This window comes from Pseudomicrostroma glucosiphilum, assembly GCF_003144135.1.
Source record: "Pseudomicrostroma glucosiphilum strain MCA 4718 unplaced genomic scaffold BCV69scaffold_9, whole genome shotgun sequence".
Classification (NCBI taxonomy): domain Eukaryota; kingdom Fungi; phylum Basidiomycota; class Exobasidiomycetes; order Microstromatales; family Microstromataceae; genus Microstroma; species Microstroma glucosiphilum.
The window spans coordinates 497297-517861 of record NW_020289921.1 but is presented as its reverse complement, the minus strand read 5'-3'; the positions used below and the strand labels follow the sequence as shown (position 1 = coordinate 517861).

The 20565-nt window shown below is 57.2% G+C and overlaps 7 protein-coding genes across 7 annotated transcripts; 4 read left to right on the top strand and 3 right to left on the bottom strand.

Moving 5' to 3' along the window:
• Positions 1–109: 109 nt before the first annotated feature.
• Positions 110–1889, bottom strand: BCV69DRAFT_283611 (hypothetical protein). Its single transcript, XM_025492774.1, has one exon. The coding sequence runs from the start codon at positions 1857–1859 to the stop codon at positions 180–182; it is 1680 nt and encodes a 559-aa protein (XP_025347238.1). The 5' UTR covers positions 1860–1889; the 3' UTR covers positions 110–179.
• A 113-nt stretch (positions 1890–2002) lies between these two features.
• Positions 2003–4163, top strand: BCV69DRAFT_283610 (Josephin-domain-containing protein). Its single transcript, XM_025492773.1, has 5 exons — positions 2003–2084; positions 2157–2348; positions 2445–2625; positions 2721–2758; positions 2847–4163. Exons 1-5 carry the CDS (start codon positions 2039–2041, stop codon positions 4103–4105), a joined length of 1716 nt encoding a protein of 571 aa, XP_025347237.1. The 5' UTR covers positions 2003–2038; the 3' UTR covers positions 4106–4163.
• Positions 4164–5016: 853 nt separating this feature from the next.
• BCV69DRAFT_218353 (hypothetical protein) lies at positions 5017–9665 on the top strand. Its single transcript, XM_025489800.1, has one exon. The coding sequence runs from the start codon at positions 5142–5144 to the stop codon at positions 9309–9311; it is 4170 nt and encodes a 1389-aa protein (XP_025347236.1). The 5' UTR covers positions 5017–5141; the 3' UTR covers positions 9312–9665.
• An 871-nt stretch (positions 9666–10536) lies between these two features.
• Positions 10537–12840, top strand: BCV69DRAFT_283608 (hypothetical protein). Its single transcript, XM_025492772.1, has 2 exons — positions 10537–11269; positions 11354–12840. Exons 1-2 carry the CDS (start codon positions 10641–10643, stop codon positions 12735–12737), a joined length of 2013 nt encoding a protein of 670 aa, XP_025347235.1. The 5' UTR covers positions 10537–10640; the 3' UTR covers positions 12738–12840.
• On the bottom strand, positions 12762–15495 carry BCV69DRAFT_313272 (WD40 repeat-like protein). The gene is made up of 5 exons (XM_025495015.1): positions 15242–15495; positions 14802–15152; positions 14481–14724; positions 14169–14410; positions 12762–14098 (listed from the first exon to the last, which is right to left on the bottom strand). Exons 1-5 carry the CDS (start codon positions 15404–15406, stop codon positions 12878–12880), a joined length of 2223 nt encoding a protein of 740 aa, XP_025347234.1. The 5' UTR covers positions 15407–15495; the 3' UTR covers positions 12762–12877.
• A 119-nt stretch (positions 15496–15614) lies between these two features.
• On the top strand, positions 15615–17914 carry BCV69DRAFT_283605 (PAP2-domain-containing protein). The gene is made up of 2 exons (XM_025492771.1): positions 15615–15957; positions 16038–17914. The coding sequence occupies exons 1-2, from the start codon at positions 15687–15689 to the stop codon at positions 17765–17767; spliced, it is 2001 nt and encodes a 666-aa protein (XP_025347233.1). The 5' UTR covers positions 15615–15686; the 3' UTR covers positions 17768–17914.
• BCV69DRAFT_218332 (hypothetical protein) lies at positions 17726–20347 on the bottom strand. The gene has a single exon (XM_025489799.1). It carries the CDS (start codon positions 20257–20259, stop codon positions 17911–17913), a length of 2349 nt encoding a protein of 782 aa, XP_025347232.1. The 5' UTR covers positions 20260–20347; the 3' UTR covers positions 17726–17910.
• Positions 20348–20565: the final 218 nt, after the last annotated feature.

The following is a 20565-nucleotide window of genomic DNA, read 5'->3' as shown; positions in this document are numbered from 1 at the left end:
CGACGGCACTCCAGCCAGCCACCTCGACCACTCGGCAACGCTCCCTCGCTCGGTTGCTTTGCTTGCCAGGCAAGGACAGACAAGAGACTTCTTGGCTAGATCACTCGGAGGCAGAGCTGGTGCAAGCCATTCACATTGCGATAGTCGTGGTCAGCTACACCAATGCAATCAGTACTTTCTCAGTGGAACTTCCGCGGCTTCTTGGTCCACTTGACAATCTGCGCCTGTTGGTCCTCCTTCAGAGCGCCCGCCTCGGCCAGTAGTCTAGCCGGTGACAACTCCTCTCGACTCAACTGCCAGAAGCGAATGGAGCAATCGATCTCTTCCCAGTCGCTGACGATTCTGTCCAGAAGCTCCCATAGGTCTTGATCAGGGACGGAATCCCCCGGCATGCCCAGAACAGTCTGTCGATTTAGCCGCCACCCATTATTCCTCCATTCGTGAATGTCATTGGTGATACCTCGCACGATCCAACTCTGGGCGACTCCAACGACGATCTTGTCGAAGCCTTCCTCCTCCCATCTGATGTACTCCAAAGCTGCAACAACAGCCCGCAGAGCAGCTCGCCTCGCAGTGGTTTGATGAGGGAAGCTGACACGCTCCATCCGCTTTGAGAAATTAGCATCGAATCGCGGCGAGGCCTCTTCTGACTCCGAGGGAGTGGTCGGGTCGGGTGGACAATAATAGACGCCAAGACCGCCTCGAAGGTCGGACGCATCGTCGCCGCCTAGAGCAGCCAGCAAAGACTTGCGCTGCTCTTCTTTCCATAAGTCTTTTGTAGCCCCAGCGGCGGCTGCAGCTTCCATGAGCTTGACCTGCTGTAGCTCCTTATGGCTGAGCGCTACGCCCGAAGCCAGTACAAGCATCTGCCTGGGGTCACTCCGCCTGACTAGACGCAGAGGCTTGTAAGGTCGTGGGTCAGGAATGAACAGATCTCTGACTCGCAGGCCTTCAGCACCTCCTATTGTTGTAGCTGTGCTTCTGGCAGTCCGTATGGTAGCAGCATCCGAGAAGCGAGGAGCGTCGCGTTCTGCATTCGTGTTGACTTCTTCCAGAGAAGGCGCGTTGCCCTCCCCGGAGATTTCCTCGAACTTAGTAAGACCCTTCTCCCTCTCTTCCTCCGTTAGTCGTTCAAATTCACGTCGTCCGTGTAGTGCAGTCACATTCCACGGGTCTACGGAACGTGTTGTATCGCCAGAGATGGAAGGTGGCGGACGAAAGGTCGAAACAATGGCAGCGCCGTCCCTCACCATGGTAGGTTGTTGAAAGAGGCCTTGCTTTCGGGCAATGTCTGCCGCCGTAGTGGTCGAGCGATAAGATCGAGTATCTGACGGTGCCATCGAATATCCATCCTGAGCAGCAGAAGAAGATTCGCTAGGCGTCTCTTCAGTGACCGTTTCCGCAAAAGAGACGACTGGGCGACTTGCGTCTTTCGAGCTGGATCCGAGGGCAACGGATTGAGCATATAGTTGTGCGTCGCTCTGTGGTTGATTGTTGTGGTGTGCTGCCTCCCCGCCTTGATGTGACTCTGCTTCGGCCGAGGTGTCATCTCCAATAGTGAACGGTTGCTCGGTTACAGTCGCTCGATCGTCACTAGACTCTGCAGCGCGCTGGCTACGCATGCGCTGTGCGATTTCATAGCCAAAATCATATTCGTCGTCCACTGCTCCCTTTCTTGGGATGAACAGACGACGCTTGGCATTGTGGGTGGCTAATTCCGAAGGCGCATAGGTCACTCCTCCGGGTGCGTCAAGATCCACCCGGTATGGCCTGTCGGTGGAAGATGAAGAGGATGCAGCTGGTGTCTTGGGAGCACTAGCTGCCCAGAGCTGGTAGTAGCGCGGGTCTGCGGCAGACATTGCGGCGGCGGGGACGAGGTCAAGCGTTTGGTAGAAGGTGAAAGTGACACAAGCGTTGGACGGCCGGCAGTCCGGCGGGATTGGCTCCGACACGGAAAGGGACGCGTGTGAGGCGCTTTGACGATCTTGAGCTTCCCGAGGTCCTTACATCTTCCTAGGACCGCAACTACCACCTCAAGATGACCTCGGCGGCCAGAGAAAGGGTCAAGAAGGCCATTCTCCATGGTGAGTAAGGTACAAAGAAGACTCATCCAGGGCGCTGCGCTGACCATGTGCCCGCTTTCGACTGCCATACAGAGCGGCAGGAAGAAGGCTCAATGCTATGCGCACAGCATGCACTGAACAACCTCCTTCAAGGCAACTACTTTGACGCCGCTCAGCTGGCAGAGATCGCCTCCCAGTTGGACGGACTGGAGAGAGAGAATTTGAACATGAGCGATAGCGAATGGGGTGAGAGAGACGCAGCTGGTAGAAACGCAGACGAGACGGGTAAGTGCCTTGATGATCAGCCTGCTATCTTCCGAGCTCAAGGATTCCCTCGAGTTGCAGCGCTGACTACCCATGCTCACTCCCGCTTCGCTTCAGGGTTCTTCTCGGTCGGCGTCATCGAAACTGCCCTACAAGTATGGGGTCTCTCCCTCCTTCGCTGGAATTCAGCGGACATGCGGCAGTTTCACAATGCGCCTGAACAGCAGCTGGCTTTCATCCTCAACTTGCAATCACATTGGTTCTGTTTCCGAAGCTTTGGGTGGGCCGACAATCTCTGGTGAGCCCATTGCCACGCATACGAGTCTAGTAGTCTGACAGCTGCCCGCTGACCTTGGCACATCACATATTCTCGCTGTGTCTATATGCGCCCAGGTTCAATCTCAATAGCTTCTTGAAGGAACCCACATGGGGTGAGTAGAACTTAAGAGCACGCTCCAGCCAAATGCGCTTCGTCTGACCCCACGTTCTCTGCAATCGCGCCCGCTTCACGATGAGCAGTCGGTACTGGCTACTTGGGAGCACTCCTGGATCAGAGTCAGACCGAAGGATACTCAGTCTTTGTTGTCAGACCGACATCGGCGGATACACAACAGGCACATAATATTGTCTCGCAGATCAGGTCATGTTCCGCAGACGTCGCAGCGTCCTCAGCGGAATCATATGCATCAGACTCTGACGAAGACGAAGAGCTCAAGAAAGCTTTGGCAGCCAGCTTAGCATCTCCCGAAGCAGAGAGCTCCACCCATGGAGCATCCAGCAGCGGAACTCTCAATCCCAGCACATCCAAGTCCATGCCTCGCAGAAGGAGCAAAAGACAAGGGGACGACGATCTCCAGGAGGCATTGACAGCTAGCATGAGAGCAACGTCTTCCAGAGCAGATGCTGGCAGGCCCTCAAGGCTGGGAGAAGCAAGTGGCAGCGGAAGTCGGATTATCCGCAGCGGCATCACGAGGGACACTGCGATCGATCTGGAAGAGCGTAGCGTAGACGAGGATCTAATTGCAGGTCTCGAGTCTGCTCGGTCTCCATTTCTGCATCCCTCCCTTCGCGATCACGTTGGCCCAGGAGATGCCATTGAAGATGAAGTGGAGGAGCTGCACGCTCTCGATGGCTCCGCGAATGGCCGTGCTGCTAGACCTAACCCGTCAATGCCGCTTACCCGTCCTCAGCCCCACGGTAATGTGATCGAAATCTCGAGCGACGACGAGGACATCGATGCAGACTTCGAAGAACAAGACTCCCTTGCCTGGAAGGCTGCCACTGCTGCATTCCAAGATCTACGGGATCGAGACTATGACGACGAGGATGCAGAACTGCAAAGAGCACTGGCGGCTAGTATAGCTGCTGGGCCCTCCTCTGCATCATCGACCTCTATCGCCCAGCAAGGACGGCAATCAAGCCCCGACTTATCAGGCGGAGTGAGTGCCGAGGAGCAAGCTGAGATCATGGCTGCCATTGCGGCTGCACGAGGTCAGAGGAGCCCCACGCCGGCCGATGTAGGGCGGATCGCGAGGATGAGGGAAGAAGCGAAGCGAAAGGAAAGGGAAGCACGCGAGCGGGAAGAGAGACGAGAGAGGGGCGTGTATACTCCGGAGCCCGAGTCTGTGCGCAAGATGATGGCTAGTGCGAACCAAGGGCAAGGAACCGAGGGGGCAGACGAAGACGAGGAGGACGAGGACGAAGATGAGGATCGGGATTCGAAACAAATGAGTGCAGAAGAGTTGAGAAAGATGAGGCTGGCTCGCTTCGGCAAGTAATCTACATGCGCCGCCCGTGGAAATTGCGTGGTGTGAAATGCGAACGTTCTACCCTAGAATCCATCGAGATGATCTCGACGTCACCAGGTCGAGCTCCTACCCGTGGGAAGTGGGAAGGGCGGCGAAGGGGCGGCTACATCGGTGGCTGCGCGTGTGCAAAGAGGATTCTGAAGGCGACTTGTCACCCATGGAACACCGTCGTGAGCCTGGGGCTGTTGGTGGTGCTGGTAGAGTGTGTGACTTATTTCAGGCGTTACGGCGTCTAGACTGTCCAGAGCTACAGAGTGAGTGGGTGCGGGGGGCGGCGGGTGGGGGGCTTGTCCGCGCGCGCGGTGGGCCGCCTCGGAGTTGCGTTCTCACATCTGCACCCGAAGTGGCTGAGAGGAAGAGCTTGGGTTGGGCGTCCGAGCAGGCGGGCGGGCGGGCAGGCGGGCAGGCAGGCGGACGCCGGACGACGGACGCAGTGGGACCATCCTTCGGTCCACGGCTCTTCTTCCTGAGCTCCTCACCTCGCCTCGCCCAGCCTGCCCTCGGACACCGGCAGCAATCCATGGTCTCTCTCCTGCCTACTTCCCCGTACCACCACTACCTCCACCACCATATCCTTACTACCTACAGGATCATTCCCAACGTCCTGCTGTCCTCTTCCGTCTCTTACTTTGCGCGGCCAAGGCGCCAGTCAGATCTTTTGACGCCGAGAGGAGCGAGCGCCTGCCGCCGGCATTTTCTGTCATTTTTGCCAGGCCAACTAGCCACCGATCCCCTCTGCATCCGCTAGCTAGCTAGCCAGCCAGTGGACTGTCAGCATCCATTGCCTTTCTAGGCTCTAGTACCTCTATCATCGCTCGATCACCCGCAGCTCTACCACGCAATCAGCGTCGTTCACTGTCCAATCTCGAGCCGCTCCGCTCGAGATTGACGGCAGAGTCGATCCGCCAAGACGGCTCCTAACGATCTTGACTTCTCTGCCCCGGGCTCAGACCAAAGACGCCCGGAGGAGGTCAATGACTTCGGTAGCTCCTTAACCACACATCCCATGACTGACTTTCAGGAGCAACATCAGCAACCTCAGCCTTCCATCTACCACCGGCGCTCACAGACGGCTGGCAATCCCGGTGACTTTTCGCAATTTCCTCTGCAGCCCGTTCAATTGAAGTCGCAGCCGCAATTGCAGCAGCCTACCCCGACTTCGATCCCGAGTACCTCGCCCACACAGCCCACTCTCACCGAGGATCACGCCGATCATCAGCCGAGAGTCTTTGCTGCTCTACCGTCACAGCGTTCTAGTAATGGGAACGGACGGCAACCAGTGACTTCAGTAACCAGTGTCCCAGGAGAGCCTACGGCATCCTCAGCAGACTCCCCCGCCATCGCCTCATCGGGCATGATTGACCCTATCCGACATCGTAGTGCAAGTGGGTCGGTAGTACAAAGGAACATGGCTCATGGCTTGGGTCCTCCCTTCTCCCTCAGTACGGAACAGCTGCAGCTGGGCGGCAGCCCTGCAATGGGCGGCCCAAGTTGGGCAACAGATGGCCATCCTGCCCTCTCGACTCCGCAATCCCCCATCGAGGGAAGGAGAGGCGCAGGTGTCCTTTCCTCTAGGCTCCAGGCCCATCTACAGAACATTGCTCTCCAGAGAACCGCAGATCCGGACTTCGAGAGCAACGGAAGCAAAGAGGTGATCCAGGAGCAGCCTTCAGCGCCGAACGCACCACAACAGGACCAACTGTTGCCAGCCTCAGTGATCACACATCCCGGGGAGCCCTCACATCGCGTACGCACAATGAGCAGCTCCTCTACTTCATCGAACTCGAGACGTGCATTGGAGCTCAACGCCGCGTACCCCTTCACAGCGTCTGAGCCGCCCGTCGCGCCGACCCCGCTGCTCTCGCTAGCTCGCATCGGGCGACTCGCCCCAGAAGCGACGCCCGCCGCAAAGCTGCAAGCAGCTACACAGCGGCCTCCTCTGAGCGCGATTAGCACTGCGTCTCTACCTGACCTTGCCGGGAGATCCGTTGAGCGGCCTCTGTCGGCTCACAGTGGTCCCTCCCCGCTTCGCCTTTCTGGCGATGGCCAGGCGCCCCAGCAGAGTGAGCCAGAGACCATCACCAAGATTGGCATTCTGCTAGACGACGTCGTTGCTCTTGCTGCCAGCGCTCGGGACTTGTTCCTTCAGGGCAACCATGGCCCGTCATCAATGTGCCTGGGAGAGCTTTCTCGCAGCTTGGCAAGAATTGGTATGCTAGGCACACAATCTCTGGCCAATATCCAGCAGCACAACGGTGGAGGCGGCGAACAGCCTGGTGTCGATCCGAGGATCAAGAATGGCGCAAGCGAAAGCAGCGGAGAGCCACATAGCCGTAATCACTCTGATAGCGGCGCCCAATCCGGTGTGACACTGCCACCTGAGAGTCCCGGTATACGAAAGAGGCCATCAAACCCAATGGACGAGCTCCCCATCAAGACGATGCGGGGCAAGAACGGCGAACCTGTTGAACCGCCAGCGGCACCTCCGTCTGCACCTCCCACTACGGGACCAAGAAGCGGAAGTCGCGATGGCGAAATCGGCATGAACATGCAGATGTTCCAAGCCATTAGGCCAGCCGCTCCGCCGCTTCTCCACGCGACATCAGCGCCTCTGGTCCCGCAGCTCAAGAATCTGGGGCCTTCTGACGCTACTCAGCCTCAACTGCAGCTGCAAGGCTGGCACGACTCTGGGTCTGGCTCGATGCCAGCTGCCGGAGGTAGCGTTGGTCCTACACCGAACCAAACACCGCCGTCACCTCAAGACACGGCCACCTTTGCGGCTAACACAGCAAACGTCACGCCTCTGCAACAACAGCAATCGAACACACCTCTGCACTCGCTACCGTCCACGCCTGTCAATGTCAACACTCCACAGGCGATCAAACATACTCGCACACGCTCTCTTCTGGAAGAAGCTTTCTCGGCGAGCCGTCGGCAGTTTGAAGACATGGCTCGCTCGCCTTTGCTAGCTATCCGCGACGACGACGCTCCATGGCTCGATGATAGCGGTGGTCAATCGCCTGCTGAGGAGGCGTGGACTCCCACAGAAGATATGGATGACCCCCTAGGCCAGCTGATGGGTGCCGCTGGCAATGGCCAGTTCGACACTTATCATAGCATCAAGACAGAGGCCACACAGGACCCCAATGCTCCAGCAGCAGAGTCGTCTCACGTCATGACATTGAAGGGTACAGTAGACGCACCAGATATGCCCGGGCGGGGTGCCATCCCGACGCTGCCTCCCCACATTCAGGAGCGCCTCGATGCCCTCTTCTATCGCTATCTGCGCTATGTCTGCTCTCACAATGATTGCTCTGATGCTCACGGTGAAGGCATCCATCAAACATTGATGCCCAAGAGGATGTCGCGATTGAATCACAGTGAGGACTTCCGTCCTTTCAAATTCCGCATTCAGGCGTTTGTCAATCGTTGGCAAGAGGAAGTGTACAGGAGCGGTATCACAGAGGAGCAATGCTCTCCTAAGCGTCTCAGACAATACCTCTGGACGCAGCCGTACATCTCTCGCTTCAACGAAGATGGTCGGAAAGCCAAGAGCAAAGGCAATCACGTCTGGATCGTAGAAGGAAGGAAGCTTTCCGACGAGGAATGGGAGTTCCAACGCTTTGAACGCAAGATCGTGGGCCCGGCGGAGAGGATCGCATTCCACGACACTCCTTGGCACTGGATTCTTCGTGTCTGGGACCCTCAGATGTCGGCAGCTTCCATCAAGCCCACCTTTTCGGTGATCACCAAGCCGGATTGGCTGAGATTGAAGGACATCCCAGATTCGCTAGAGAAGAGCCTGACGGGAACACCCAATGCTGGCAGCCAAGGGGGATTGGTAGCGGTTTCCGCCCAATGTCTGCACGGCAATGGTATGGTACAGACTCTTCGGATCGAGTTTGAGCTTCAAGTGGCTTCCTCGCCGAAAGATTCGGCTCCCGGCAGAAGCAGCACAATGGCTACTGCCATCGCCATTGGGGACCGGCAGCCAGTATTCGAAAGGAAGATTGAGAGGAGAGGTGCTCCTTCAAATCCAGGTAGTGCAGATATGCCTGCTCATCCCTACCCTGGGGCGAATCCACTAAACTCAACAGGAAACTCGTCGGCCAATCTCACATCAGTGACATCTCAGTCGATGCCGCCTCCGCCTGGGATGGATTTCCCTCAAGACATGGGTCGACCAGGGGCTCCTTTGCAACACATGCACCCTCTGTCGCAGCCCGCTACCCATGGTGACCTAGGGCCCTTCCCAAATGGCGGTCCTTCGATGCATCCGGTGCAACCTCATCAGCATCAAATGCAGCCTAACAACGCGGCATTTGCACTACCTCACCAGGCTACTCAGATGCTGCCACCGGCTTTCCCCGCTTCTGCGACTGCGTCGGCGCCCGCGCGTCAGGGTCAAGAAGGCAATGGCTTGTTCCCATCGTTCGACTTCCCCTTCACCGCACCTGAGGCCTATCCATCCAATGCACAGCAAGTCCCCGTCTATCTGGATGGCCAAGGTGACTCACCAATGCTGCCTGTGAACGACCATCAGCCGCCCTTCCAGCAGCAGCAGCAGCAGCAACAGCCCGCGCAGACTCAAGCTCAGGCTCAAGCAGCTGCAAACGCTGGGCTCCTACCTCAGTTGAGCGCACCCCAGTTGGGCGGTGCAATGACTCCGAATGCCTCACAAGGGAACACGCAGCCTCACGATCATCTTCACAAGCTGCAAGTGCGAGCTGTGATTGAGAAACTGCAAAGAGATCAGACTGCTGAACTGTCTCTAACTCTGCCGACTGAGCGCAGGAAGTCTCAAGTCGAGCAGGAAACGGACCAACGAGACTATCATCAGCAGCATCAGCAATATCACCAGAACGCAGTTGCAGCCGCCGTGGCCTCAGGACAAGCCCACGCTCACGCTCAGATGCAGTCTGCTCAACAGATGCAGCAATTACAGCAGCTACAACAGACCATGGACCAGCACGCCTTCGATGCCATGTCCAGCATTGCGCCAAATGGTCTACCTCCACCTGCTCATCACGTCTTTGACCATGGTCTTGGTTTGGATGCGGCTTTGGCCCTTTCTGTCAATATGGACACAGGCGCGTTCCCACAGCTGAGTTTCGATCCACATCAGCAGCAGCACCATCAGCAGCAGCACCGGGATCAGCAGCAGGGGCAGCACTAAGGGCAAGCTTTCCCGTCTGTCAGCAAGCATCACCAACATGTTCAAACTGGGTACATATTCTCGATTTCTACCTTCGATTACGGTCACGCTCTGCTTCCCACATGTATACTACAAAAGCAAACGTCTCGCTGGGCCTATGTCACCTCGTCAATTTCTCTTCAAACTTCTTCGCAAGTCGTCCAGGCTGCTTGACTTCTCATCTGGAGGATGCCTTTCAGGGTCAAGATTGTTCCCCATGTATCAAGTTCGCGGAGCTCTTCTCTGCTCTTCGATTTTTCCCGGCTCACAATCCCGCGCTGGCGTGTAGAGCCCCTTTACGGTCACGAGGATTCCATCTAGCGGATTTGCATGGCGTGGAGGCTTTCAATCGGTCGAGAATTGGAGGAGCGAGTCTCTTCCGTAGCCACGTCTGCAAGGCCTGAATTCTCTACCTTGGGTCGTCAATCCCCCTCCTGCAGTGCTCGCAAGCGAGCACTGCAACAAGTCACTCTGCTCTGCCCTCAGCCTGGTCTGTGGTCTGAGCTCTTGCCCCCAATTGTTCCTTATAGATTCCGTATGCGTTGTATGCAAGTCCCCACACACCAGAGATTTCTATGTCTCTCTGCTCCCCTTTGTTTCTCCTTGGTCATCTTAGTCACGCGTAAACAATCTTTTGCTCTTCCTCACCTTGTCGTGACTGTTCCTGCACGCGGATTCGTCATTGTGGTCTAGCCTCCAAAACCAAAGATGGACGCGTGGAGAAAGAGAGTCAGCAAATAGTAAAGAAGGAGGGAGGGGGGAATATCCGAGTCCACCGGCCCACTCGAGGGTAGTTGAATGCTACCACCTCGAGCAAGGGCGCTAAGACGACTCGAGCGGGTGAGATCTCCTAGGGAGGGCCCACGCGAAAGGGTTGCGAATCCACTTTCTGGCGTCGCTTCCTCTCGGCTTGATGCTTGACACTCGGTGAAAAACCCGAGGTAGAAGAGTTGCCACTGTGCCAGACCAGCGCCCGCATCCACTCGCCGAGACAAAAAATGTAACGACTTGAAGAAGAAGGCAGAGGAGCTGACACTGGAGGCGCACTCGGGTGAGCAACACGGTTGATAGCATCGCCTTGCCGCGACCGCGCGAGGAAGCGCGGCAAACAGTTCCAAGCAAGGGTACATGCGTGTTTGGCAGACAGATTTCCCTCTTTTCTTGCGAGTGGAGGCAGGGAAAGGAAGCAACCAAGCAACCAAAATATTGTTCCGAGTCGTGTGCAGACCTCAACCTGCCCTTTGATCCCCATACGCCCATCCGGCATCCTCCTCCTCATATCTCACCTCAACTCATCTACTCAAGTCAGCCATGTCATCCTCATCCTCCCAACCCATCCAGATCGATATACGCTCCCCTGCTGCAGTCGCTCTGCAATCCTCCATCCAGGACAATCTCGTCTCGCGAGGATGGGTGGATGCCTCGGACCCAATGATGGCAGAGTACGTCCTGGTCATGCTGGCCAATGCCAAGGGACGGGAGCAGATCGATCAGGAGTTGGCAGAGCTCATTGGAGAGGGGGTCTACGAGAAGGACTTCACACAGTGGCTTTGGAGTGAAGCTGCTAGAATGCAGGGAGCGGCGCAGGGGGAAGAGCAGCCCTCGGGAAGCGGGAATGCTGCGATGGAGACTGCTCAGCAGGAAGGGGACAGGCGGAGCAAGACTCGCTCGCCGACGACCTACAGATCCAAAGAGTCTGAGACTAGAGAAGTGGGAGGTTCAACACGAGATGAACGCTCGCAGCGGGGCTCGTACAGGGATCTGGGCAGGGAGGACGCCAGGTCGCGATCCCCGGGCTTCAGGAGATCCGCTTCCCCTCCGGTCAGGTCGGACAGGCAAACCTCAAAGGCGGCAGACCACTGGGAGCCTCGCAATGCACGGGGAGAGGACGGAGAGAGATGGACTCGAGGTGGTTATCGGCAACAGCGACGAGCGCAGAGGTGAGTAGGAAAAGCCCCTAGGTCTCTCTACTTGTGGTCTCATTGCTAAGCAGGAGTCTGCCTCCTCATTTCTTCGCATTTCAGACAACCAAGGGAACTCTTCGCTACAGCAAGATCAGAACTTCAAGATCCCGCTTCCAGGCTGTCGCCTCCCAGAACTGACTCCACACCGATAGATGACTCGATGCAAGAAGATGCCACCTCTGCTACAATCCTACCTACTGGCCCCAGAGAGATGAGAATACGAGGGAGCGCTCCCTCTAGCCAGGCGAACAACGCAGGGAGGGAATTATTTTCTCGGTCCATCAACGCTGCGTCTGCCTCAAACTCTGCCTCGAATGCTCCTCCAACAGGTCCACGCCGGGTGACCCCTACAGGGCCTGCAAATTCAGGCCTCAGCCTACTAGCCCGCGCTGGCATCCCTGATCCTCGTGCGCCAGCCTTCGTGCCGAATTTCCAGCCTCAACCAACAGCAACTGCTGTCCAAGGTCCTTCGCTGAGCTCTCGTCTGGATCCAATGCTACCAGTCAATGCTCCACTCAGACCATCAAGTGACCCTGCAACTTCGACGCACTCTACCGACTTCCCTACCAAGCCTCTACAGTCCTCCCTTTGCCGGTACGCCTCAGCATGCACGAATCCTATGTGCGAGTACTCGCATCCATCGCCCAAAGCCTCCCTCGCAAAGCGGCGAGGAGAGATCAAAGAGGATCCGATCCTGACGAGCCAGACGCCCTGCCGGTTTGGAGTGGAGTGCAACAATGTAGAGTGTACCTTTAGCCACATCTCACCTGCCGTCTTCTTCCTCTCGCAAAGAGGAGGCAACAATGCTGATGGAGTGGGGATTGGGTCGACGGCTGCTGGTGCAGCAGTCAGTATGGGGGAAAGCACATCAATCCCTTGTCGATTTGGGGAGAAGTGTTCTAACCCTAGCTGTGCATACAAGCACGTCGATGCGGCAGGCAACGTCATCCCCAGTCCAGCCCTCACACGACTGCTCAACCCTTCGGCAGCGGCTCCGGCGGCAAAGGAAAACGGCAACCCAGCAGCTGCAGATGCAGAAATGAGCGAAGAATTCGCGGCGGAGGAAAAGGGAGACGTGGACATCTCTCTGGGGGCTTCGACTGGAGTCCAATCGGGGAAAGGACCCGATGGCAAACCTCTCGCCTTGGATCGACCCTTAGACGACTCTTCTTCCTCATCATCCTCAGGAGGAGTTGGTGGTGGAGGCGGTGGTGGTGGTGCAAGACCCTGCAAATTCGGAATGGCCTGCACGCGAGAGGGATGCTGGTTCTCCCATCCTCCCGGTCATACTCTTTCGCATTCCCAATCGCAACAGACGAACAGTACTGCAGGCGCAGGCGCTGGGAAGATGCACATTTCGGATCGTCTTAGTCGCTTCAATCGGGAAGGCGCAGAGGACGCTAATGGAGAAGGGGGAGTGGAGAGGATCATCCCAGCTGTTTGATGGGTTGGAGCGTTAAATTGCATTCGTCTGCCTGTCTAATCTACTGCTCCTGTTCACAATTATATCCCTCATAGAGCTGCACCTCACAAGAACGAATGGTATCATTATCTATTGTCTTTCCCCTTAGGCTCTGCACGCCTTCACAAACCCAGCACTCCATTCGTCCCTCCACCTCTGACCGAAGCATTCCCCACCCCCGATCCAGATCTCGTACTAGCACTCAGAAGCCTCTGCATCTCCTGTGCATCCTTTTCCACACTCCCAAAGACGCTTCCCACCACGCTTGCAATTTCCAATACGTGCACCCTCCCATCTACACCCCCCACTGCGAGGTATTTCCCTGCTGCACCTCGATCGAAGCTGAGCTTGTTGAGACCTTGTGAGGAGAGGGAGGAGCTGACTAGGGGTCGTTCCGAGTCGCGGAGGAGATTGTAGAGGTGCACTTGACCCGAGGCGTCTGCTAGAGCGAAGAGGGAAGGGCTGGTACGGTGCCATTTCGCATCCATTACATAGTCGCTCGTCTCCTCAAAGGAGAGAAGAGGAACGATTTCAGATGAGGAGGAAGAGACGGAACTCGAGTTTAGCCCAAGACGAGTAGAGGTTCCAGAGGGGAGACTGGAGGAGACACTTCGACCGCTCCCTGTGCCATTGGAGGAGGAATTGCTGCTCTTGATTCTCCATAGCTTGGCAGTCCAGTCCATGCTGGAGCTCAAGAAGAGGTCGGAGAAATCTGCACTTCCTTGCAGAGCAGAAGCCTTGTGGAAGTCGATACCAGTGATGGGCGCAGCATGACCCTTGTAGATCTCGCCGAGCTGGAGACCTGCCTTGGAGCCAGCTCGGTCGAACCTAGAGGCCAGATAGATGTTACCTTCCTCGGTTCCGACCCAGAATTGGGTCGTCTCTTGCACTGGGAAATCCAGACAGGTCACCGCCACCTCGTCCGTCTTTGGCTGATTTGAATTGAGGAGATCCAAAGACTCTTGGGGTTGGGCGAGCATGTCGAGCATCCAAGTACACACCAGACCGTCTGTGGAGGCAGTGATGAGGTGATTGGCATTCTGAGTGCCAACCACTTGTATGTTGTACACCGGGTGGGTATGACCTGCAGCTCCGAGCGGCGTCTTCAAGACAGGCAGCTGCTTTGCCCTTGTGTCCCAAATCAGAATCTGACCAGAGTAGGTACCGCCGATGACGAGATTGGGATGAAAGGGTGAGAAGACGGCAGAGAGCACATCTGTTTGAGCTTCGAAGATGAACTCTGGCCTATCAAGGAGATGAATGTTCCAGACGAGGACCAGACCGTCTGGCGAGTCCCCACCTTGCTCGGAGCGTGAGTACGAGGCTACTACGAGCTCAGGGTGCTGTGTTGGCAAAGCAGTATGGTCAGTACATGGGATTCTCTCAGGAGCCCAAATGCGCTACTCTTCTCACCTTGCTACTCCAGTCCAGGCCTGTGATACTCCTCCCCTTGCATAGCTTCTCATCCCAAAAGCAGCGCATCTGCTTGATGTCCCTCCCCTCTGACACGTCTGCCGCACTTCCGACGATTGTGTAGTCTTTGAGATAGTCATAGGCGTCTGTCAAGGCCCTTTCAACGATCTTGGAGGAGCTCTCTACGAAGTCTGAGAAGTCTGTGGTGCCAAAGATAGCTTTTGCCTCCTCGGGTGACAATACTGGCGAGCAGAAGAGGTCACAAGACGTCAGTTGGTATTTCCATCGTCACTCCACGCGGGGTTGACTCACTCCTCAGCTCTTCCTGCAACTGTCTCTCTAGCTCTTCCTCTTGCCTCTTGAGACTCTCCTGTGCCTGCCTCTCGCGTTCCAGCTCTTGTTCCTCGAGGATCTTCCGCCTGATGGCTGCCTCTGTCGCAGCCGAGACTGCTGAAGTGCTGCTTTCAGTTCCCGGCCCGACGTCTGTACCATCTTGACCTGCCTCATCTGTCCACGTCGACATCGTCTGGACCTCCTTGGTATAGTACACTCTCTCCTGCGAGATGAAGTGGGAGCAGGAATGGGGCAATCAGCGAACTGATCGGTCCGAATGATTTGTATTTGCTGGCTCACCTTCTGTGGGTATTCGAATAGCTCCGTCTCCTCATCCACCAGGTCTGGCAATCCCCTGATCGACGACTGACCACTAGGTCCAGCTGCCTCCCCTTCTCCCTCGTTCTTACTGACAAGGGTCGTTCCTGGGCCCATGACAGAATCTGATCCTCCGAATTCGCTGCCACTACCGATCCCTGGTCCGGCAGCAACGCTCTTTCTCGGACTAGAGTAGGAGCTGCCAATCTGCGGTAGCATGCTCGGTCTAGCGGACCTTGGCCCAGAAGGAGTGGAGGGGCTGCCAACGAGATTGGCTACTAGATCATCGAGGTCCTTGCGGGCGCTTGTGCCTCCAGTCAAGATGGCAGAGGGCTGTGTGTAGCGATGGCGCGTATGTCAGTCAGATGAGCAAGCGCAATTGCTTAGAGGAGCTCAGCTCTCATCCGCTGCGTCGTACTCACCTCGCTGCTAGGTCCTGCGGCTGCGCCTGCCGACGAGGTTGCGGTCCTTCCGCTCTGCAGTCGACCGCTCCTCTCCTCCCTCTGCCTCCTGAGCTCTGCCAACTTTGCCCTCTTTGCCTCAATCTCTGCCTTCCTCCGGGCATCGCCGCCCGGTGTGGCTGACATTGTGTGAGCGAGATGCGAGGTGTGAGAGATGCCGGGAGTAGTTGTATGCGATTGTGGTGGTAGCGAGGCAGTAGGGAGGTGTAATGGTGGTGCGTGGTGCGTGGTGCCTTGGCTGCAGCAGCGGAGACCAACACGAGCCAAGTGACAGGAGACACGCTTCCGCTCCGTCGCGCCCCGCCTGAGTGCAGCAGCTCCACCTCCGCGTCGTAGTCTACTCATCCTGCCAACGCCCTACCAACTCGAGGTAGATCTCAGAGTTCGTGCAGCCTCGCCTTGCGCAATGTTATCGGGCAAGGCGGCGGGAGGATCGTCCCTAGACCCGGGCAAGTACGTCGCCTTGGGCCTCACCCACGTCCAGTATGATGGAACAGACAAGCTGGCCAAGCTCCTGGCCCTCGTCACCCTCTCGCCCATCTTCCTCTTGTGCGCCTATGTCACCATCATCATCTATCGTAGGGAACTGACTTTCATCAATGCCCTCGTGGGGCAATTGGGTTGCGAGGGCATCAATTGGGGGCTCAAACGGCTCATTCGTCAGCCCAGGCCATACGGTGAGTGGCCGGTCCGGGTGCGGAGCAAAGCCTGGCAGCATTCATCTAACAGATTGACCTTTCTCACCATTCACTGACAGGTCACCTCGGCAAGGGCTATGGGATGCCTTCGTCGCACTCCCAATTTATTGGCTTCTTCTGCGCCTTCTTCCTCTCCCATTTCTACCTTCATCACCCAAAGGCAGCGGTACCGCGGACCCTGGTCAATACCATGCGCAGATTCGAGCACCTCTTTGCCATGCTTGCCATTGCCGGCCTGACTGCTGCTACTTGCTACTCTCGGTACCACCTCTCCTATCATACCCCCCTTCAAATCTTTGTGGGACTCTTCACAGGACTTGCCATTGGCTTTGTGTACTATTACCTTACCGAGTACCTACCTCGCCAGCCTTTACGGCTACCAGCCCCCTTCCGGTCTGCGGCGGCGAGCCCTGAGTCCTCACCAGTGCGGGAACCTGTCCGGACCACATCACTGAGGAGAAGATCTCGCAATGGTAGCAACGATGCCACTCGACCCTCTGAGCGCACAGCGCGCTCCTCACGGTCGGCGGGCCCCTCTGCTTCATCCGCACCCGCTGCACCCCCTCGTCAGTCCTCACTCAATACGCATCGGAGGCGCTCATCCCTCTCGAGTCTCCTGAAGACTGAGCTCTATCCAGCTCCTCCTATCAGACAACTCATCCTCGATCATCCCCTCGCTGTGGCCTTCCGGCTGCGCGATAGCTGGACCGTCTGGCTCGACGGTGGAATCGAGGGCGAGTACGAAGCGTGGAGGTCAGAATGGGAGAGGAGACGCAAGCCATATCCATCTGATTGGAAGCGCGGGATAGGTCAGGATCAGCAGCAGACCAATCAGAGGCTGAACAGTATTGCTGAGAAGCTCGACGGCTTCATGCTCGATGGGCCAGGTGATGAGCAGTCTGCCGTGGCCAAGGCAAAGGGAGGCGTCGCGATGCTCTCGGGTGGGCCCTCGTCTTCGGGGAGCAGCAGCGGCCAAGCATACTCCCAGGATCTGGAGACGAACTTTGCAGCCGACACAAAATCCAATTTGGCTGACGGCGGTGCGCAAGGAGCCGCCAGCGGCAGCGGGATGCCCTCAACGTCTGCAGCTGGGGCTGGGGCTGTACCTACCACGTCTGCCGCTACGCCGCTGAAGCTCATGAAGCTCGCCCTGCGCCAAGCATCGCGCTGCGAGCCAACCTCTACGGCCTTTTGCGTCGGCTGCATCATCGCCGTCTCTGGCAGCGAGGAGGTTGTCGCTACGGGCTTCTCTCGGGAGCTCGAGGGGAACACGCATGCAGAGCAATGCGCACTGGACAAGCTCGTATCCTCTCCGGGTCGCATCGAGGGTGAAGAAGCGAAAACGGGAGAGGAGACGGAGGTGCTGGAGCTTGACCTCTACACGACCATGGAGCCCTGCTCGGAACGGCTGTCGGGTGCTACACCTTGCGCTCAACGAATCCTCTCCTTCAATCAGGCCTCTCCTCTCCTCTCCCTTCCACCCTCCTTGGGCACGGGAAGTGCCACATCACCTGTACCCCGACAGGCGCGAGCGCGTATCGTACGTGTCTACCAAGGCGTAAGCGAGCCAGAAGACTTTATCAAGGACAATGTCGGCCTCAATCTTCTCCGGGGTGGAGGAATCGAGGTAGTGAGAGTCGTCGAGGGCCAGCAAAGGGAGAAGGGAGAGGAAGAGGGGTGGATTGAGAGAGAAGCATTGAGATTGGCCAAATGGGGACATGAGGATCAGGCGCACGAGAAGGAGGGGGAGAGTCGCTTTTGGAAAGAAGAAGGAGGGGAGGAGGTGTGAGCGAAGAAGAGGAGTGAAGGGGTAAGAGTTAGTGGATAGACAGCTTGAAGCAAAGCAGAGACATATGTAATGAGATTGACGCGGTCCCAATTGACAGACAGACAGATAGATATCAGATACAGCCCACCTCTAGCGAAAAGAGACTACAACTCGTCTTTCCGTGTCCCTGACGCGTGCTGATCCTTCTCACTCTTCTCGTCCTTCGTCCGCTTCCTCTCCTCCTCCTGTCGACGGAAGAATTCGTCTGCCCTTTCTGCAAAGCTCGCTTGTCCAGCAGCACCAGCACCAGCACCAGCACCAGGGTTAGAGGGACTATGAATGGCCGTCTGGGCATGCGTCTGAGTCTGGGTCTGGGTCTGCGTTCCGGAGTCGCCGACCTTGTTACCCGGTCCTCCTCCTCCTCCTACTGCCTTTTGATCTTCCACCTGACCTGGTTGTGCAGATGACGCCAAGAGTGCCTCTGTCTTCCTCTGCGCTTCCCGTACACGGGCAGCACGTTGCTCGGCCATGCGCTGTACAATCTCTTCCCGCTTGGCCATCGCAGAGCCCGTAGTGCCGTCCTTTTGAACTTGCGCACCCTCCTGCGGAGTCGAGGCTGGAGCATTGCGCTCCTTGTCCGCTGCAGCCAGGAGGGCTTCAGTAATCTTGTCCAGTCTGGCATTCAACGCTTTCTGCTCCTTCGATGCCTGCTTGTTCGACTTGTCCTCGTCATTTTGCTTCTGCTCGCCTGGAGGCTGGTCGGCTCTGCGCTCTTTGACTCCCTTGAGCTTGTTGAGTTCTGCTTCGAGGGCACGGGCAATGACGCCTTGAAGGTCCTCGGCGCGAAGACCAAGGAAATCCCCGTCGTGCTGAGGACCACCACCGCCGCCGCCGCCGCCGCGTGGTTGCTGACCGGTAAGGAGCTCCAGGTCTTCCAGATCGAGGCGAAGCTCAATGGGCTCTCCTGCTCCAAGAATCTCTCCTAGATCCATGTTCAGCATCCCTGCACCGCCTTCTCCATCTCGCAAACCGCCACCGAAGAGGATTTCCAGGTTCTCACCGAGGCCAAGTGCAGCTGCGTCCCTGCCGTCGACTGCAGCTGCGCCGTCTTGAGCCATGCCGAGGAGCTGCGCCTCCCATGGCTCAATGCCTTCCACAAGGATGTTCCCCTGCTCGTCTATTCCCGCGGCGAAGAACTTTTCACTTCGGCCGTCTTGCCCGCTCGACGGTGGGACTTGAGCCGAAGCACTTGAAGTCTGACCTGCAATAGACTCGGCATTACCGCTTGCTGTGGACGAAGCACTTTCGACAGTGCCCTCTTCTCCATCCTCGACCACCCGTCTACACCTCCACTCTCCCATCCTAGCACTTTCTGTCCTCTTGTCCTTGCCCACTCGTAATTGCTCTTCCTTGCAGGTGAGTGGTGTCTCGACAATGAGTATGTAGTTGCACGTCGTCGTCTCCTTGATCAGGGCAATACGTGACGTGGCCAATCCGGGCTCGCAGTGGTACTGGACCTCGACGGAGCGATGCTCGTTGTTGATGTCGCAGCGCGTACCGTCTGACCAAACTTGGGAGAGGTAGCGCTGCTCCAGATCTGGTGAAGAAGCCGTTGAAGAGAAGCGGATGACCTGCATCAACTCTGTTCCGCTTCCCGAGTCTTGAGCATCCAGGAGGTCGGACAGTCGATGGTCTGCCGAAGGTGAGAGAGTGGAGCTCAATGCTTCCTCGCGTGTGATACCAAGGGACGAGGCTAGCTCTTGTATTCTTTCCTCGCTAGGTACGCCGTCTGCTCGCTCCGCTGCCTTTGCAAGGGCGTTGCTGTACAGCTCCCCTCCCACGATTTGAAGCTGATCCCTCCATCGCCCGAGGACGTAGGCGTCCTGTGTGGGGTCAGGAGTGGGGACCCGTCCCGGACCGACGGTCTTGCCTGCTGCTCTGAATTGCTTGATCGCCTCTCCGAAGCAGAGGCTATAGGTGAACCAATCAAGGGTATAGTAGAGACAGGTCCCTTGGAGCGGAGCTAGGAGAGACAGACCAGAGTTGATGACCCGATGTCTCTGCGCTAGGAGATTAGCGGGCGAGAGGGCCAGCCGGGAAGGATAGGTGATGTTGGCAGAAGGCTGGGTGAGCGAGCAGAGATGCGCCGATGTAGGCGAGGAGTGCATCATGAAGTGCCTGGAAGCATGATGAGGGCCTGAGGGGAGGCTGTATCCCGATCCTACGGCATCGAGGTCGAGGTCCCCACTGCTGCTGGTTCCATTGGCGCTTGCGCTACGTGAGAGGAGACGCTGTGCCGATGTGTTGGCTATTGTACGCTGCTCGAATACCACCTTGTATGCTGGCTGTGCTAGCAGGTCCTCTGGGAAGCGATTCGCTGTGGCGGAGGACAGGCCGGCAGTGGTGGCTGGCTTGCCTAGGCGAAGGGAGGATGCCCGGTCGGCGATGACAAGGATGACCAGTAGAGAGACCGAGATGGTGGACCAAACCATCGCCAGATTCGATCTCGTCATGATGGCGGAGGATAAGGTACTGACGGCAGCTCAGTCTTCGTCGTGGTTCTATTGATGGTATGGGTGTATCGGTGGTCAGGAGCCTTTGTTCGCCAGGCGGCGGTACGTGGAAGGTGACGCCCAGCAGCCGACGGAAGTGGCTCGGCGGGGCGGCGGTGACTCCACTTGAGACCAACACCTTCAGAGGCCTCGGCCGTAGTGGAAGCTGCTCCCTCTCCTCCTTCCATACCTCACAGATCTCACGCCTCTCGTTCGCAGCCAGACTCTACTCATAGCAAAAGGTACACACAGCGACTGTAGCCACGA

Excerpts from the sequence above, each read along its gene's own strand:
- BCV69DRAFT_283608 (XM_025492772.1), top strand. The coding sequence starts at position 10,641 with ATGTCATCCTCATCCTCCCAACCCATCCAGATCGATATACGCTCCCCT. Across the intron at positions 11,270-11,353 it reads CAACAGCGACGAGCGCAGAG|ACAACCAAGGGAACTCTTCG; the intron begins GTGAGTAGGAAA and ends TTCGCATTTCAG.
- BCV69DRAFT_218332 (XM_025489799.1), bottom strand. The coding sequence starts at position 20,259 with ATGACGAGATCGAATCTGGCGATGGTTTGGTCCACCATCTCGGTCTCT.
- BCV69DRAFT_283610 (XM_025492773.1), top strand. The coding sequence starts at position 2,039 with ATGACCTCGGCGGCCAGAGAAAGGGTCAAGAAGGCCATTCTCCATG. Across the intron at positions 2,085-2,156 it reads CAAGAAGGCCATTCTCCATG|AGCGGCAGGAAGAAGGCTCA; the intron begins GTGAGTAAGGTA and ends ACTGCCATACAG. Across the intron at positions 2,626-2,720 it reads GGGTGGGCCGACAATCTCTG|GTTCAATCTCAATAGCTTCT; the intron begins GTGAGCCCATTG and ends ATATGCGCCCAG.
- BCV69DRAFT_283611 (XM_025492774.1), bottom strand. The coding sequence starts at position 1,859 with ATGTCTGCCGCAGACCCGCGCTACTACCAGCTCTGGGCAGCTAGTGCT.
- BCV69DRAFT_313272 (XM_025495015.1), bottom strand. The coding sequence starts at position 15,406 with ATGTCAGCCACACCGGGCGGCGATGCCCGGAGGAAGGCAGAGATTGAG. Across the intron at positions 15,153-15,241 it reads CCGCAGGACCTAGCAGCGAG|CCCTCTGCCATCTTGACTGG; the intron begins GTGAGTACGACG and ends CGCTACACACAG. Across the intron at positions 14,725-14,801 it reads TATTCGAATACCCACAGAAG|GAGAGAGTGTACTATACCAA; the intron begins GTGAGCCAGCAA and ends TTCATCTCGCAG.
- BCV69DRAFT_283605 (XM_025492771.1), top strand. The coding sequence starts at position 15,687 with ATGTTATCGGGCAAGGCGGCGGGAGGATCGTCCCTAGACCCGGGCAAG. Across the intron at positions 15,958-16,037 it reads TCGTCAGCCCAGGCCATACG|GTCACCTCGGCAAGGGCTAT; the intron begins GTGAGTGGCCGG and ends ATTCACTGACAG.
- BCV69DRAFT_218353 (XM_025489800.1), top strand. The coding sequence starts at position 5,142 with ATGACTGACTTTCAGGAGCAACATCAGCAACCTCAGCCTTCCATCTAC.